The 12,942-nt window shown below is 41.4% G+C and overlaps 1 protein-coding gene across 1 annotated transcript in view; it reads left to right on the forward strand.

The window, feature by feature from the left end:
• Positions 1 to 12,942, forward strand: part of Ddx1 (ATP-dependent RNA helicase Ddx1) — a 36,973-nt gene that overhangs the window by 12,144 nt on the left and 11,887 nt on the right. The window contains exons 11-22 of the mRNA XM_037415692.2: positions 519 to 572; positions 680 to 740; positions 2,882 to 2,940; positions 3,056 to 3,132; positions 3,354 to 3,414; positions 5,032 to 5,103; positions 5,809 to 5,835; positions 6,985 to 7,074; positions 8,216 to 8,266; positions 10,015 to 10,089; positions 11,140 to 11,199; positions 12,478 to 12,676. Coding sequence (XP_037271589.2) covers positions 519 to 572; positions 680 to 740; positions 2,882 to 2,940; positions 3,056 to 3,132; positions 3,354 to 3,414; positions 5,032 to 5,103; positions 5,809 to 5,835; positions 6,985 to 7,074; positions 8,216 to 8,266; positions 10,015 to 10,089; positions 11,140 to 11,199; positions 12,478 to 12,676 — 886 coding nt within the window. The remainder of the gene's footprint in view (positions 1 to 518; positions 573 to 679; positions 741 to 2,881; positions 2,941 to 3,055; positions 3,133 to 3,353; positions 3,415 to 5,031; positions 5,104 to 5,808; positions 5,836 to 6,984; positions 7,075 to 8,215; positions 8,267 to 10,014; positions 10,090 to 11,139; positions 11,200 to 12,477; positions 12,677 to 12,942) is intronic.

Genomic DNA, 12,942 nt, shown 5'->3' on the forward strand with positions numbered 1-12,942 from the left:
TTGAACCATGGTGTATCCTTGCCAGACGTGTTTTTGCCAAACCCTAGATTTCAGTGAACCAAGTTATATGCATGCATTTATTTTTTCGCAGTGTTACGAGAGCAGATAGCCAACACCTAGCCAATGTTAGTACTGGTGGTATCATCCAAGTAAATACAATAGGCTTCACACTAACATTTATTTTTATTTATTTTTTTTGAAGTTTCTAAAGGAGTGTCTCTTCATTCCCATACCTATAATGGAGAGAATGCACTCTCATGGAATCTTCATCTTTTACTTCCCACTCCTTTTAATCTAACTTTCGAAGTGCATTTGTACAGTGAAAACATGAATTACATTGTTTCTGCCTGTTGGTCTGGTTAGCTCAACCGTTGCTTGTGCACTTTGGGCAGCATTGAGACATTGAAACTCTTGACATTAATCTTTTGAAAAAAAAAAATACATATATGGTCCTTATGCTTGCTATTTCAGCACATAAAATAGCATATCTTGCTGACATGCTCTGCTTTTGTTTGTAGAACGCCGAGATGGAGTTCAACTTTGGTGCAACACCTTTCAAGCATCCACCTATCGTAAGTGCGGACATGTTTTGGTGGCTGTTGCATTTAAAGTGTGACTAACGGTGTCTGCCCTCATAACTTCCCTTTTCTGTTTTTTCTTTCAATTTTTGTTTTAACAGGACGGCTATGTGGCAGTTTCGGCTGCACCGAAGGAGTGCGTCGCCGAGTCCACAGTCACAGGTCAGTGACGCTGCATGCTCTACTTCAGAAGTGAATTTTTTTAGCTTGGTATTTTAGAACTATTTAGAACTGTATTAGATGTACCATGCCTGTTGATTGAGATATGATTTCATATAAGCATACTAGTGTGTTGGCAAAAACGTACACTCATGAAATGTTGTAATGATATCAAGGCAGAGATTGTAACTGTAATTGAGGAAATATTCTTTCTGCTAGCCAAAGAAAGTCAGTTGCTGGGAGTAAATATTGTCACACCAACAGAGATTGTCACAAATGCCCACAATATGTAAAAAAACAACAAAAATGCAGGAAATCTTTAGCTAAAAAGTCCAACGGTCATGTCTGTGGCTTATAGAATATAGGGTAAGTATAATTAACATGAATGCATAAAACAAAACTGAGCAGTAATCACATGTTTTCAAACGTTGAGAAAAAGTGTGAAGAGAAATCAGGAAAAAAAAAAAACTTCAAAAAAGTTGACTGTTAAGCGAGTTAGTGCTTTGACATTGAAACCAGCGTGAGAGTGCCTGTCCTTGTCTGTTTATTCTTGTGTGTCATGTTCAGTTGTGCTCTCACGATAGTTTATAAGCAATTAGGAAGTTCTCAAGCTCTTGTAAGCTCTTGTTTAAAGCGGCGTAACGACAGATTCTATCACAAAACGTACGGAATCGTGAAGTGTAGTAGATGAAAAACTAATCCTTTGTTGATCATAAATTGTTATAGTTTGATGCATACTGTGAACCAGGACGAAAAGATTTTGCTTCCAGATTCCCGACTTTCTAAATAAAGAGAAATGAAATTCACTTGCACCAATGCAGTCACTAAGTCACTATTTAAAAAGGATGATTAGTTATATGTGATTTGTTTTTTGTGATTGTCGTTGGCTTTACCTGTTGGCTAATTTTTTGGACTTATGCAGTCATCTGTCTGCTTTGTTTATTGATCCCTTCACGTTTATCTGCACTCTTATTTAATCTTTGTGCTAAATGTTCTTCTGCATTCATGTGTAGCAAATGTTGCCTTGTACTAAAGGGTGCAGCACTCAAATTAAATATAGTAACGGACCTTTGTCAAATATTGCAGTTTAGACAATGACCATAAAAGCCTATGTCAGATTTTCCTTTTTGCTGTTAACACACAGTGTATAACACAGGCCCAAAGTTATTCTGTGCCTTCAAATTATTCTTCAAATTGTTGAAACTATTCTAGCCCTTTCAATGTTTGGCAGAATGACTATTAAGTTGGCACTTTGAAAATCACTCTCTTATTAGCCAACTGGCGCCACTGTGACTAGATTGTCAATTAAAGTCACATGTTTGAAAGCATTAAAAAGGGCTTCTAGGAGACACTGACGAGTGTTGGAGGCCTGTGCATCTGGGTCATCAGATAATGTCACCTGGCAAGCGTCATCTTCACTAAACACTATTTGTGTGTAGACTTGGACAAGATATGGGTAGGAGGGCTCACCAACCCCTAGTGCAGCTGCATAAAGTGCTGGAAGTGTAGCTGCTGTTTACATTTAAGACAAGAGAATCTGAAGAATTGTTTCTGCATTCGGCACCAACATAATCTCTGGGCTGGATTACTGGCAGGGAAAGGCATTATTTGCCTGTAAAATGAGAATGTGTAATGGAGTAATTACCACCGTGTCGATACGTTTCAAACTTCACCTATTTTACTTCACATATTGCATTTTGCAAATTTTGTGGCTCGTATTTGGAAATCGGTGCAGTGTTTCAAATAGCTTATTATGCCTTTCATGCTCACTAGCAGCAATATTGACCGTAAACAGATTGGTTTACAGATGAATTTCATAAGTTAAACATTTATGCATTCCCATCATAACTATTTTGGAAACCTCGACTAGGCATTCCTTTTATCTGCCATACCAATCGATTGTGCCAGTTCTGTTTTTGTAGTATAAATTTACCGCAATGGATTAAAAAGTATATAATGCATTTCCATAACACATTACGGCAACTGCTTCTGTGTTGCTTTTGATCTCCAACGCAAGTTGTTCTTTTCCGTCTTTAAAAAGTAATGTATCGATTTAGTGCTGTTTCTCCCAATGTGATCGTGTTAAGTGCTGCATGAGGATAGTGTCACAAATTCTCATTAGGTTATCCTGTCTCGAACTTCAGGAACTTCTGTTGGCGCTCCCAAGAGTGTCAAGAATGCTCCCCAGGCAATAATCATCGAGGTGAGGGCTTTTACGACATATTTCTAGGCTCTTTTTTAACTTCTTTTTATTACGTGTTATTGTTATGTTTTTCTTGACGAAATAAAACATTGCCTTGTGCTGACGTTTTCCTTAGCCCTCCAGAGAGCTGGCCGAACAGACGCTGAAGTGCATCACAAGTTTTAAGAAGCACCTCAAGGATCCAGTCGTTAGGTAAAGAAGTAGTTTGTTATCGATCGCTTTCAGTTGTTGATATTTTCCTTCTTTTTCCCTTGAAAACCTAAAAGCGGAGTGAATATGGCTTCTCGAGGCACATGTTGTCTTTAATTTATTTTATTATTATTTTTCCTCCTTTCATTGAGACTGTTTTCTGGTTCTTGTTGAGTCTTTTTCAAGGGGTCAGTCACTTTGTTGATGCTATGTTGGTGACACAGGGAGCTGCTCGTCATCGGAGGCGTCGCCGCAAAGGAGCAGATCGAGACGCTGAGAAACGGGGTACGTCGTGCATCGAAATTCTCTTCACCGAGGCTTTCTCTTATGGCGTAGATTGCAGCAAGAGCCTGTTATCAGGAATTCTGCCTCTGCGACCATCGAGCTACCACGAGAATGATAGCCTTTACTGTAGATTGAAGCATTCTCTGCATAGTCGTTGTTTCAGGCATTATGTGAAGTCATTCGTCGTTCATTGCCCACCTGTGTTGATTTTTATTCCTGAGTGCCCAATCAATCAATCAATCAATCAATGAAACTTTATTTTCATGAATAGATATATGCAATTACAGGGATTATTTGGACCGATAGCCTAAAGTGGCTAGTGGACGGTCCAATACAATGTGCAACATAAAAAAGTGTACAGGTCAGCTCTGAGGTAACATAAAAAAAACAAAAAAAACAATCATATAATACAGATAACACAGTAATACATTTTTTCCTGCAGATATGCATACTTATTAGCTTGCAGCTAGTTTCTATAGATAGGCATTTATTAAAAAAATACAATGAAAATTGAATCAAACACACACATGCTTACATGTCTTGACTCCACAGAAAAAATGATTTACATGCCATGCTGAAATTACGTGCCGTTTTAATCTCTAGGGGGACCGTGTTCCATATTTTTGTTCCATTAAACTGTATCAGTCTTTCTCCGTAAACATTAAAACATTTGGGCAGATTGAAATTACCATTCGAAGCATGTCGCGTATTGCGTTTAGGAATTGAAAAAAGATCAGCAGGCAAAGGTGAATTTCTATTAATTATGTTATTTACTAAAACGGCAATTTTGTAGTCACGCAACATCGGAATCGAGACAATGCGTTGTGATTGGAAAATATTACTTACTGATTCACCTTGGCTTATGATTTTCAGTGTACGCTTTTGAAGTCGTTCAAGAGTTTTTAGATAACTGTTGTACGTCACACCCCACGATTCCAGACAGTAACCTATGTGACAATGACACAATGAAAAGTAGAGTGTGCGAAGTATAGCTTGTGGAAAATATTGGCGAGCTTTTATTAGAGAATAGCAGCCATAGGCTACCTTTGCGCACACACTCTGTACTTGCTCATGCCAGTGTAAATGTTCATCAAAAGTGACGCCTAAATATTTAAAACAAGGAACTTGTTGAATAGGAGCGTTGTTTATTGTTAGGTTAAGAGATTCAGCGTCAATATGTTTCCTACGAGAGTGAATAGTTTCCTTTGTGCATGAAGGCAGTACAACTCTACATACAGAACGATTTGAAAGTCTCTGTATTTACAATGTAATAATATGCTGAATATGAGCCATTTTCGAAGTCAGAAAGCTATTTTCAGCCAAAAGAGTATAGGTTAAGTATGTGCACATATCATAATAGCAGGGGCATAGCTAGAAATTTTCAGTGGCAAGAGGGAGTCCCCCCTCTCCCTTAGCTATGAGATACGTCATAACTCCATGCTGACTGAGCTGCGATGTTTATGTTCTAATAATCGCTGGTACCATGGTTTCTTCCAGTGATATCAGTTAAGAAATTTTACGCTGCTTATAGCCTGATTTCTGTCTCATCTATCGCCTCATTGATCATGTCATTTGGATCAATATCATAAAAAAAAGTTTGTCGCTCATCTCTTCCAGGTTGATATTGTGGTCGGAACACCTGGTCGTCTGGAAGATCTCATCAGTACAGGGGAACTCAGCCTCACCCAGGTACGGCCGCTGTACGTTAAACTGCATCAGTGCTAAATCTACATTCCAGCCTCCTACCCCAAATTTTTGAGGCTCTATAACTTTTTGCATATACGGGGTTCAACAGCTGTGCCAATTGCACCTATTTGATACAATGCTCCATTGTTGCCCCAAGCAGTGCCAAAACCATGAAATTTGCTGAAATTGCGCCACACTGCACCAAAATGCCTGAGCAGCCTCAGGCTCCAAATTCTATTTTGGCGATTGCACTCCTGCATATAGCAGTTTTGTTAGCATCATGTCAAGTTCTGTGAAAAGTGAACTCTATCCGCAAACAAATCACACTTTGACCCTTTCATTGTAAGTGTTGCGATGGCAAATGGATGCCTGATGGTTACTTCTTTCATAGGTTGTTACAATGCTGTCGTTAGGTGCTGTTGAATCTTTGGCAGCTCCCGATGACAGCGCAAGTATATGAGCACATGAGAAATACAATCTCCTAAACTGAATCATATTTCGGCAGCAAAAAAATCGCTGAAGAAGTTATTACAATGTAAGAACAATTATCATATTGTTTCCCGATCCAATGTTGACACTGCTTGTGCAGTTTTGTAATCTGTAATTTGTCTGTGCTAGTGCCATGTGTGATAATCACTTACACTCCTTTTCTTTCTGTGCAAGCGTTTTGCATAAATATGGAAATAAAGTTGATGTTGTTTGTTTCAGGTGCGATTCTTCGTGCTTGACGAAGCGGTACGTGAACCTTCCTTCTTGCTCTGACGTCACCTTCATGTAGACTTGTTGGCGCTAGTGTCAGAAACATTGCGAAAATGGTCCCCCACGGTAACATAAAAATAAGTTTACACTAGCGGCGTAATGCTTAAGAAACTGCGGAGCTGGTCGATCTTCGGGGCCGAACGTGGCTTTTAGGGCTGATGTTTTTTCTTGGCGTAGACACAATAGAGTCAAACCACAGCCTGTCACAGACCATGCAAGCTCCAAAAACTAATGTGCGAACCTGACTGTGTTACCTCTGGCAAAAGTGCAAACCTCTTGTCACTCGGCTCGCAACAGTGCTGGGCAAACACTGTGTGGCAGCTGTGTTTGCTGTCTCTGTCTGTGACCGTGGCTCGGTGGCAGGTGCTCCTAGGTGCATGCGTGGCCACGCCAGGTTAAACCCAAGTGGTGTGCTGCAGTGGCTTGGTTATTGATAAACAATGGCCCAGAGTGTTGTTAGCAGTAACCCAACGTCTTACCTGGAGCTTTAAGGGTGATGAAGAAACTGTCCAACTTTCTTAGGGGCGTACTGACGCCATTTTTTAAAGGCAAGTTCACTCTGCCACACAGATGTCCTGTACTCAGGGGCAGCTCTGAGCAAGTGTGAGTCTCGGCAAATACTGACGTTTTATTTTGATATTAAAGTCAACTTTTCAATGCTGCACCTACTGACACTGACGCTAGCTTGACGTCAGGCTACAGTACTGATTCTGGTGAGTTCACACAGGAGTCTCGCTAGTCGAGATGACCTCAGGTGCCGAAACTTCGAAAATGGTTGTGTGTGTGTCGCCGATCGAGTCATGATAGGGAGCGGCTGGCGAAACGTCTTGATATTTTGCTCCAGCATGTGGGGAGAAGCTTGTACCATGTTGTGATGTCTGGTTACAGTAGGAACTGCTAACAGCTTTTGTAAACAAGCTCGAATTATTTTTTCATGGCGCAGCAACATTTTCTGGGCGCTCGAAGGCTTGGCCCTTTATTTCATGCAAAAAAATAACAAAAACTTTTCGTGTCACTACTACTTGAGCGTACTAAAGCCTACATTTCTGCTACATGAATTAGCCTGAAGTGAAAGCTGCTACTTGTGCCTACAGTGTGCTTAACGTTTCATCGATCTTATTCTAGGATGGCCTGCTGAACCAAGGCAACAACGACCTGATCAACCGCATACACCGGCAGATACCGCAGATTACGGCAGAGGGAAGGCGTCTGCAGGTGAGCCTTGCATTGTTGAGCAACTACAGTGAGAGGGTCAAGTTTCAGCATCTTTCAGCTGGTTTTAACTCTTTTTAAACATTAGCTTGGATTGTTATATAGAAGAGAAAAAGCATCGCTTTGTTTAAATCGCAGTGGCAAGCAGTGCTGTGTTTGCACAGTTTCTGTGAAGTCACTTGCGGGATCATATTTAGCCTCCGGTAGCTGTATTTCAGTGGATGTGGAATGAAGGAGGACCGTGTGCTTAGATGCATGTCAAAGAGCCCAGGGTGGTCAGAATTTTCCAAGCGCTCTGCCATGGTATCCATCATAACCATACCGTGTTTTTATGGATGTAAAACCCTTGCAATTATTCTGATATATCATCACCATCATCAGCCTGACTATGCCCACTGCAGGACAAAGGCCTTTCCCGTGTTTTGCCAGTCAACTCGGTCCTGTGCTTATTTTTACCTATATGTATTTATCATTGCATGAAGCCACCTGTCTGAACCCTCTTATGTGTCACTGCTGTGTCTGTGAGATCTGTAATCTTGCAGAGTTTTGCTTGCGAAAGCGCACTGTACACTTTGCATTTGCATCAGTTCTCATTTTCTTGACTGAAACTACTGGAGTTAAATGGCATGCCCAGCCATTTCCTTTCCAAAATGATCTGATGTGATGCCACAGCAATGGCATCATTCCATTGCAAAATCATTTCATTGCTTAAGATTTAGATGCACTTCACAGAACGCTGCACTGAGAATATAGTATCTACAGACTTCCCCTATCCAGCTGATTGTCACTGATTAAAAGGGTTTATTCATTTAGCAAAGCCTCTAGAATTAAAACATTGAAAACCAAAGCAGGTGTACAAAATAGTGTTAGTGTAACTCAGGCAGAATTATGAACAGATGTACGCCAACTGGCAACATGAAATGTTTGCTGGTTTGGTAACATCAAATATATACTAATCTGAGCAACTTCAAATGTGGGCTAATCTGAGCCAGACAGATAAGTGCTGTAAGTGGGTGCTAATGAACCTCCTCATTGAGAGGGTGTGAGTGCTCGTTTTGTGCGAGCCAACGCACATATCTGTATGCTATAACCTGCTTTCACTAGCCTAATCTACAATTTTTCATTTTTTTTTTCATTCTCTCAGATGGTGGTGTGTTCGGCAACCCTCCATTCTTTCGAGGTCAAGAAACTTGCAGTAAGTCTTCTTTGAGAACTGTGGCTACGTTTCAAGACAAATCGGCATGAATTCATGTTCATTATTTATAGTGTGGAAGAGATGAAAAAATGATTAGGGAAGAACGCAGCACAATTTCCGTGGTGACACAAAGACACAGCTCATGTTGTATTGCCTGTACTTGAGTTTTATTTCTTTCTCGCCATAAGTTGTCGCATAGCACTGCGATATTTTTGACGGAATTCAGTGTGTGTATGACAAGCACGTGTGTACATCAAATGATTCTCTGGACATGCGATTGTGCATTTGCCAAGTCCCATGGCCACGTGTGACATGCTCGAATGTTTGTACTACAGTATTCAAGTCTATGACACTGAAACCAATAAGCTACGATGAATGCAAAGTGCCTTGTGAGTTGTATGTAATGGTTGTTGCAAGATTTTAACAGCTGTCTGCGCAAGAAGCGATTCAATAAATAACCCATATCATCAGAGGACTGATTTTTGCCATTACAAGGAGCATACTTTTCAGAAATGTTGTTTTTGCAGCACGTGGAATGATCAGTCTACCGTATTTACTCGCATAATAGGCGCACTTTTTTTTTTCAGAAAATCCGGCTCGAAGTTAGGCGTGCGCCAATTACGCGGGGTAAAATTTTTGAAAATTTTTTCAACTCGGTTCTCGCGCTTTAAATCTGCACACTTGTCAAGTAAAAGGTGACTTTATCGTTTACCAATTAATTCAGCATAAAACAAACATACCTACGTACCTTTTAATGAAAAAGCGAGAGCCGTCAACTGCAGACACACTCGTAAAATTTATTTACACAAAAGTCGTAGCTGTTCCTCCTTTTCCCTATTCGGAGCTCCCGTATATGCCGGACCAGTTGCTCTTCGACGTTCGGATACCTGCCGGTCTTGGCACCGCGGAAAGCCCGTCGTGTCTTCTTCGTCGCCTTAAGTTTTTCTTCTTGGTCCCTCCAGTACCGAATACTGGTTTCTCCAACGCCGAAATGCCTGCTTGCAGCCCGGTTGCCGTGCTCCAGCGCGTACTGCACTGCCTTCAGTTTAAACCCAGCCTTGTAGCTCGCGTACTTCCCCATGGTGGAACCAAAGTTCAATACACGACCACAACATACGCACACCGCTTGCAAAATGGCGTTTCTTTCTTTTTCTCTGATGATGGTGATGGCGATCGAGCCCCCGGCGTTGTACACGTGACCTCCAAAAAGCGCGGCGATTTGGGGGGTATCAGTGATTGATGGAACAGCCGTTTTTTTTTTTTTCGCTCATGGACGCGTTTTTTTTTTTCAAGTTTTATTTCGACAAACACGTTGGTTAGGTCGTTGCACTTCGAATTTTTTTTATTTGCTCGTCGATTTGCCTTCTTTTTTTCTTCAGGGTACGGGGACCGCATTCCAACTGTACCGCTGGGGGGTAGAATCGTTTCTGATCACGGCCAAGTTCGGGGTGCGCCTATTATGTGCGGAATTAAAAAAAATCGAATTTTTCGTGACCAAACTAGGGGTGCACCTATTATGCGAGTGCGCCGATTATGCGAGTAAATACGGTATATGTTTTCTAATGAATGACGTTAATATGCTTGGATATTCGCTCAAAAGTGTCATTGGGCACAGGGCTGCTTTATTAGACACTGTCCCCACGCAGCATCTCATTGTGAGTGTGGTAATGACATCTATCTTGCAAGTCAATTCTTCATGTTCTGTAATTAAAGCAACATGTATGCCGATTGTTCTTTAATTCTAATAGGAGCGCCTGATGCACTTTCCAACCTGGGTGGACCTGAAAGGCGAGGACAGTGTTCCGGAAACGGTACACCACGTGGTGAGTGACGCTTGTCAAAATTTTAACGTTGAATGGGTTACATCTATGTGTTGGCAATCTGGAGCTGCCACTTGAATACATTGAAAATCGGTTTCAATGAGCTTCGCCAACGTAAGCTATCATCGTCACCGCACCAGCACTGCTCCTATTTTCGCGTGACTTTTGGCAGGACTGTTTAGTCCCCTCTCTATCAGGGACAGTGGGCAATGGGCCAGCTAACACTCATCACAACAACACTCAAACCTGGATATAACAAACCCGGATATAACAAAATATCTGTTATAACAAAGTAAATGAAAGATAGTCATGCAATAGATATAGTGTTAGGAATAAACCATTATAACGATTTTTTGGATATAACAAACTTATTTTTGCATAAGACGAAGCTTTATTATAATAAGGTGCAAGTAGATTTGTTGTTATAGCCAATGTCAAATTAAATATTTTTAATGTCTATTTCTGTGCTTTGATATTCCCAAAAGCTATGCACCATCTCGCAGAAGATCACGTTTTGTTAAGTTAACATTTTCTTGCAAGAGATTGAATATGTTAGTATAAAGAAGGATGCTTCGCTTAGCATGTCAGAAGCTGTGCATATCTTGAAACTCATTGTAAACAAATTGTATAAACGAGGCATTGTGCTATGCACTTTCTCAAGGAGATACTACCAGTGGGATGGTTTAGTTGGCTATTGTAGTTCTAAACAGCAACTCAAATTTAGGTATGCGAACAAGAGGTGACACGGACGAGACGTGCATGCGCTGCATTACTGTGAAACACGGTGGGCTTCTGAAATAGAGGTGTTTCTTTACGCACTGTAGTAAACACAGGCTGTCTTAGTCCCGTTCTTGCACTCGTTAACTTGTTTTGCCGTGATAGCAACATGCTTAACGAACGACCGAGCTAGCCGGCATGATTTGACTCGCACGATTCGATTTGTTCGTAAACCTTTGCCCCAGCTTATTCTTGGATGTTCTATTATTATGACTTTATGTGCAGTTTCTTAATGCCAGTGTTTTCATTTGCATCTGACTATTCTGTCTTTACTAGGTGTGCATGGTAGACCCAAGAAAAGACACCTCTTGGATGAACGTGACAAGACATGTTGTGGTACGTACCTCGTTAAAACATTTGACGTCCTTCCTATCCTAGTTGTCATGCCTGTGCAAGCGTGCCTATGACGCGATAGTGACAGATGTCTCAGAGTTTGAGAGTTGGATTTGTGAATTCACTGAAACTCTGTTATTTTACCTCATTTACACGATTGTAGATAAACTTGAATGTAGGTTAGCCATTCCAAAATTGCATATCAAAAAATAAAGGAAGACAGAAACGTGCAGTTGCATTTCGTAACGGGAATTTATTTACCCAGAGTGTGGACCTACTACAGGTGCTCACTCGTCATCTCAAGCCAGTCATCTTCATAAACATTGATGCCCAGGACATGTTGGCCTTTAAGTGCCGTCTGAACAAATCGCCACTGAGCCACTGTTCACTTTGGGGAGTGCCACTGCTGATTGGAACGGCGGCTCTCCCCATCAACCGTAAACACTCCCATAAAAGACATGTGCGCCATTTTCCTTTAAATGTCAATCACTCAGAGAGGAGCCGGCCTCTTAATCAACAGGAGCAGTCCTGATGGTCAACAGTGGCTTTGTAAAAGTTGTCTTCACAACAGGTGCTCAAAGTAATGATGTGCTATGGGTAGAACAGGAAAGCAAACATAGTACACGCAAACCTCATTATAACATTGTCACACCTCCACAAAAATACTTCGTTACACCCCAAAAGTCATTATAAACATATACGTATGTAGCACTGTACCTATGACAGAGCCATTTTTTACTTACTTTGTTATAGCTTATGATTCCTTATATCTGGGCTAGTTATATCAAGGTCTGGGTGTATTGTAAATTTGCCACAGTGTGCCTGATCTGTTATTTGTCCCTACTGTAAGTGACAATACCTGGCTTTATTTTCAATTGTAAGTCGACCCCCCCCCCCTCCCAATTTCAGGTTTAAACAAAATGGGTCGACCTGCAGTCGTGTACTATGTCAAGTCTCTTGGAGATGTGGCAGGTTTTGTGCAATATGAAAGCTTCACTATAAAGGTTTGGCAAAGCGCTGACTGATGCATTAATGAGGCTCTGTTAGACAGTATTTGAAAAAAAAAAGAAAAAAAAGAAGTGTACTCTAACCTCATTGTAACAAAGTTGCATCCTAGACGAGAGTGAGTTGGTTATACTTGAAAATTTGTTATCATCGCATATTCCCAACACTATATCTATTGCAAAACTAGTTTTAATTTACGTTCGTTATAAGTGATATTTTGTTATATCTGGGTTCATTATATCGAGGTTTGAGTGTAGTACCTTGTGGCATTGCCAGACGGACCAAGTCCACGAGCGGGACAACGTCAGACCCGGTGCCAACACCCCCGAGACCCTGTCGGAGGCCGTAAAGATCCTGAAGGGCGAGTACACGGTGCGTGCCATCCAGCAGCAGAACATGGACCAGGGCATTATCTTCTGCCGCACCAAGCTGGACTGCGACAATCTCGAGAACTACCTCAACCACCTCGGCAAAGGTTAGGCATCCAGAGACTCAGCGTAAAGCACTGTACTGACCGGCACAAGAGCCAGAGGAGACGCTAGTTGGCTGTGCATAGGTGACACTTGCGACACACAGGAAGGAAGATGGAAAAAAAATTGCCCGCAGCTTCCCTCGGGGGAACACTGAGGAGGATGCGGAGCATATAATTGGTTAACGGGGTGTTAAAGTGCGACTTACTTGGGTCGATGGCTAAATTGGTTAACGTGGTTGTGAAATGGGGTGTTAAATTGCGACTTACTT

This window comes from Rhipicephalus microplus, chromosome 9 (assembly GCF_043290135.1).
Source record: "Rhipicephalus microplus isolate Deutch F79 chromosome 9, USDA_Rmic, whole genome shotgun sequence".
In the NCBI taxonomy this organism is placed as follows: Eukaryota; Metazoa; Arthropoda; class Arachnida; order Ixodida; family Ixodidae; genus Rhipicephalus; species Rhipicephalus microplus.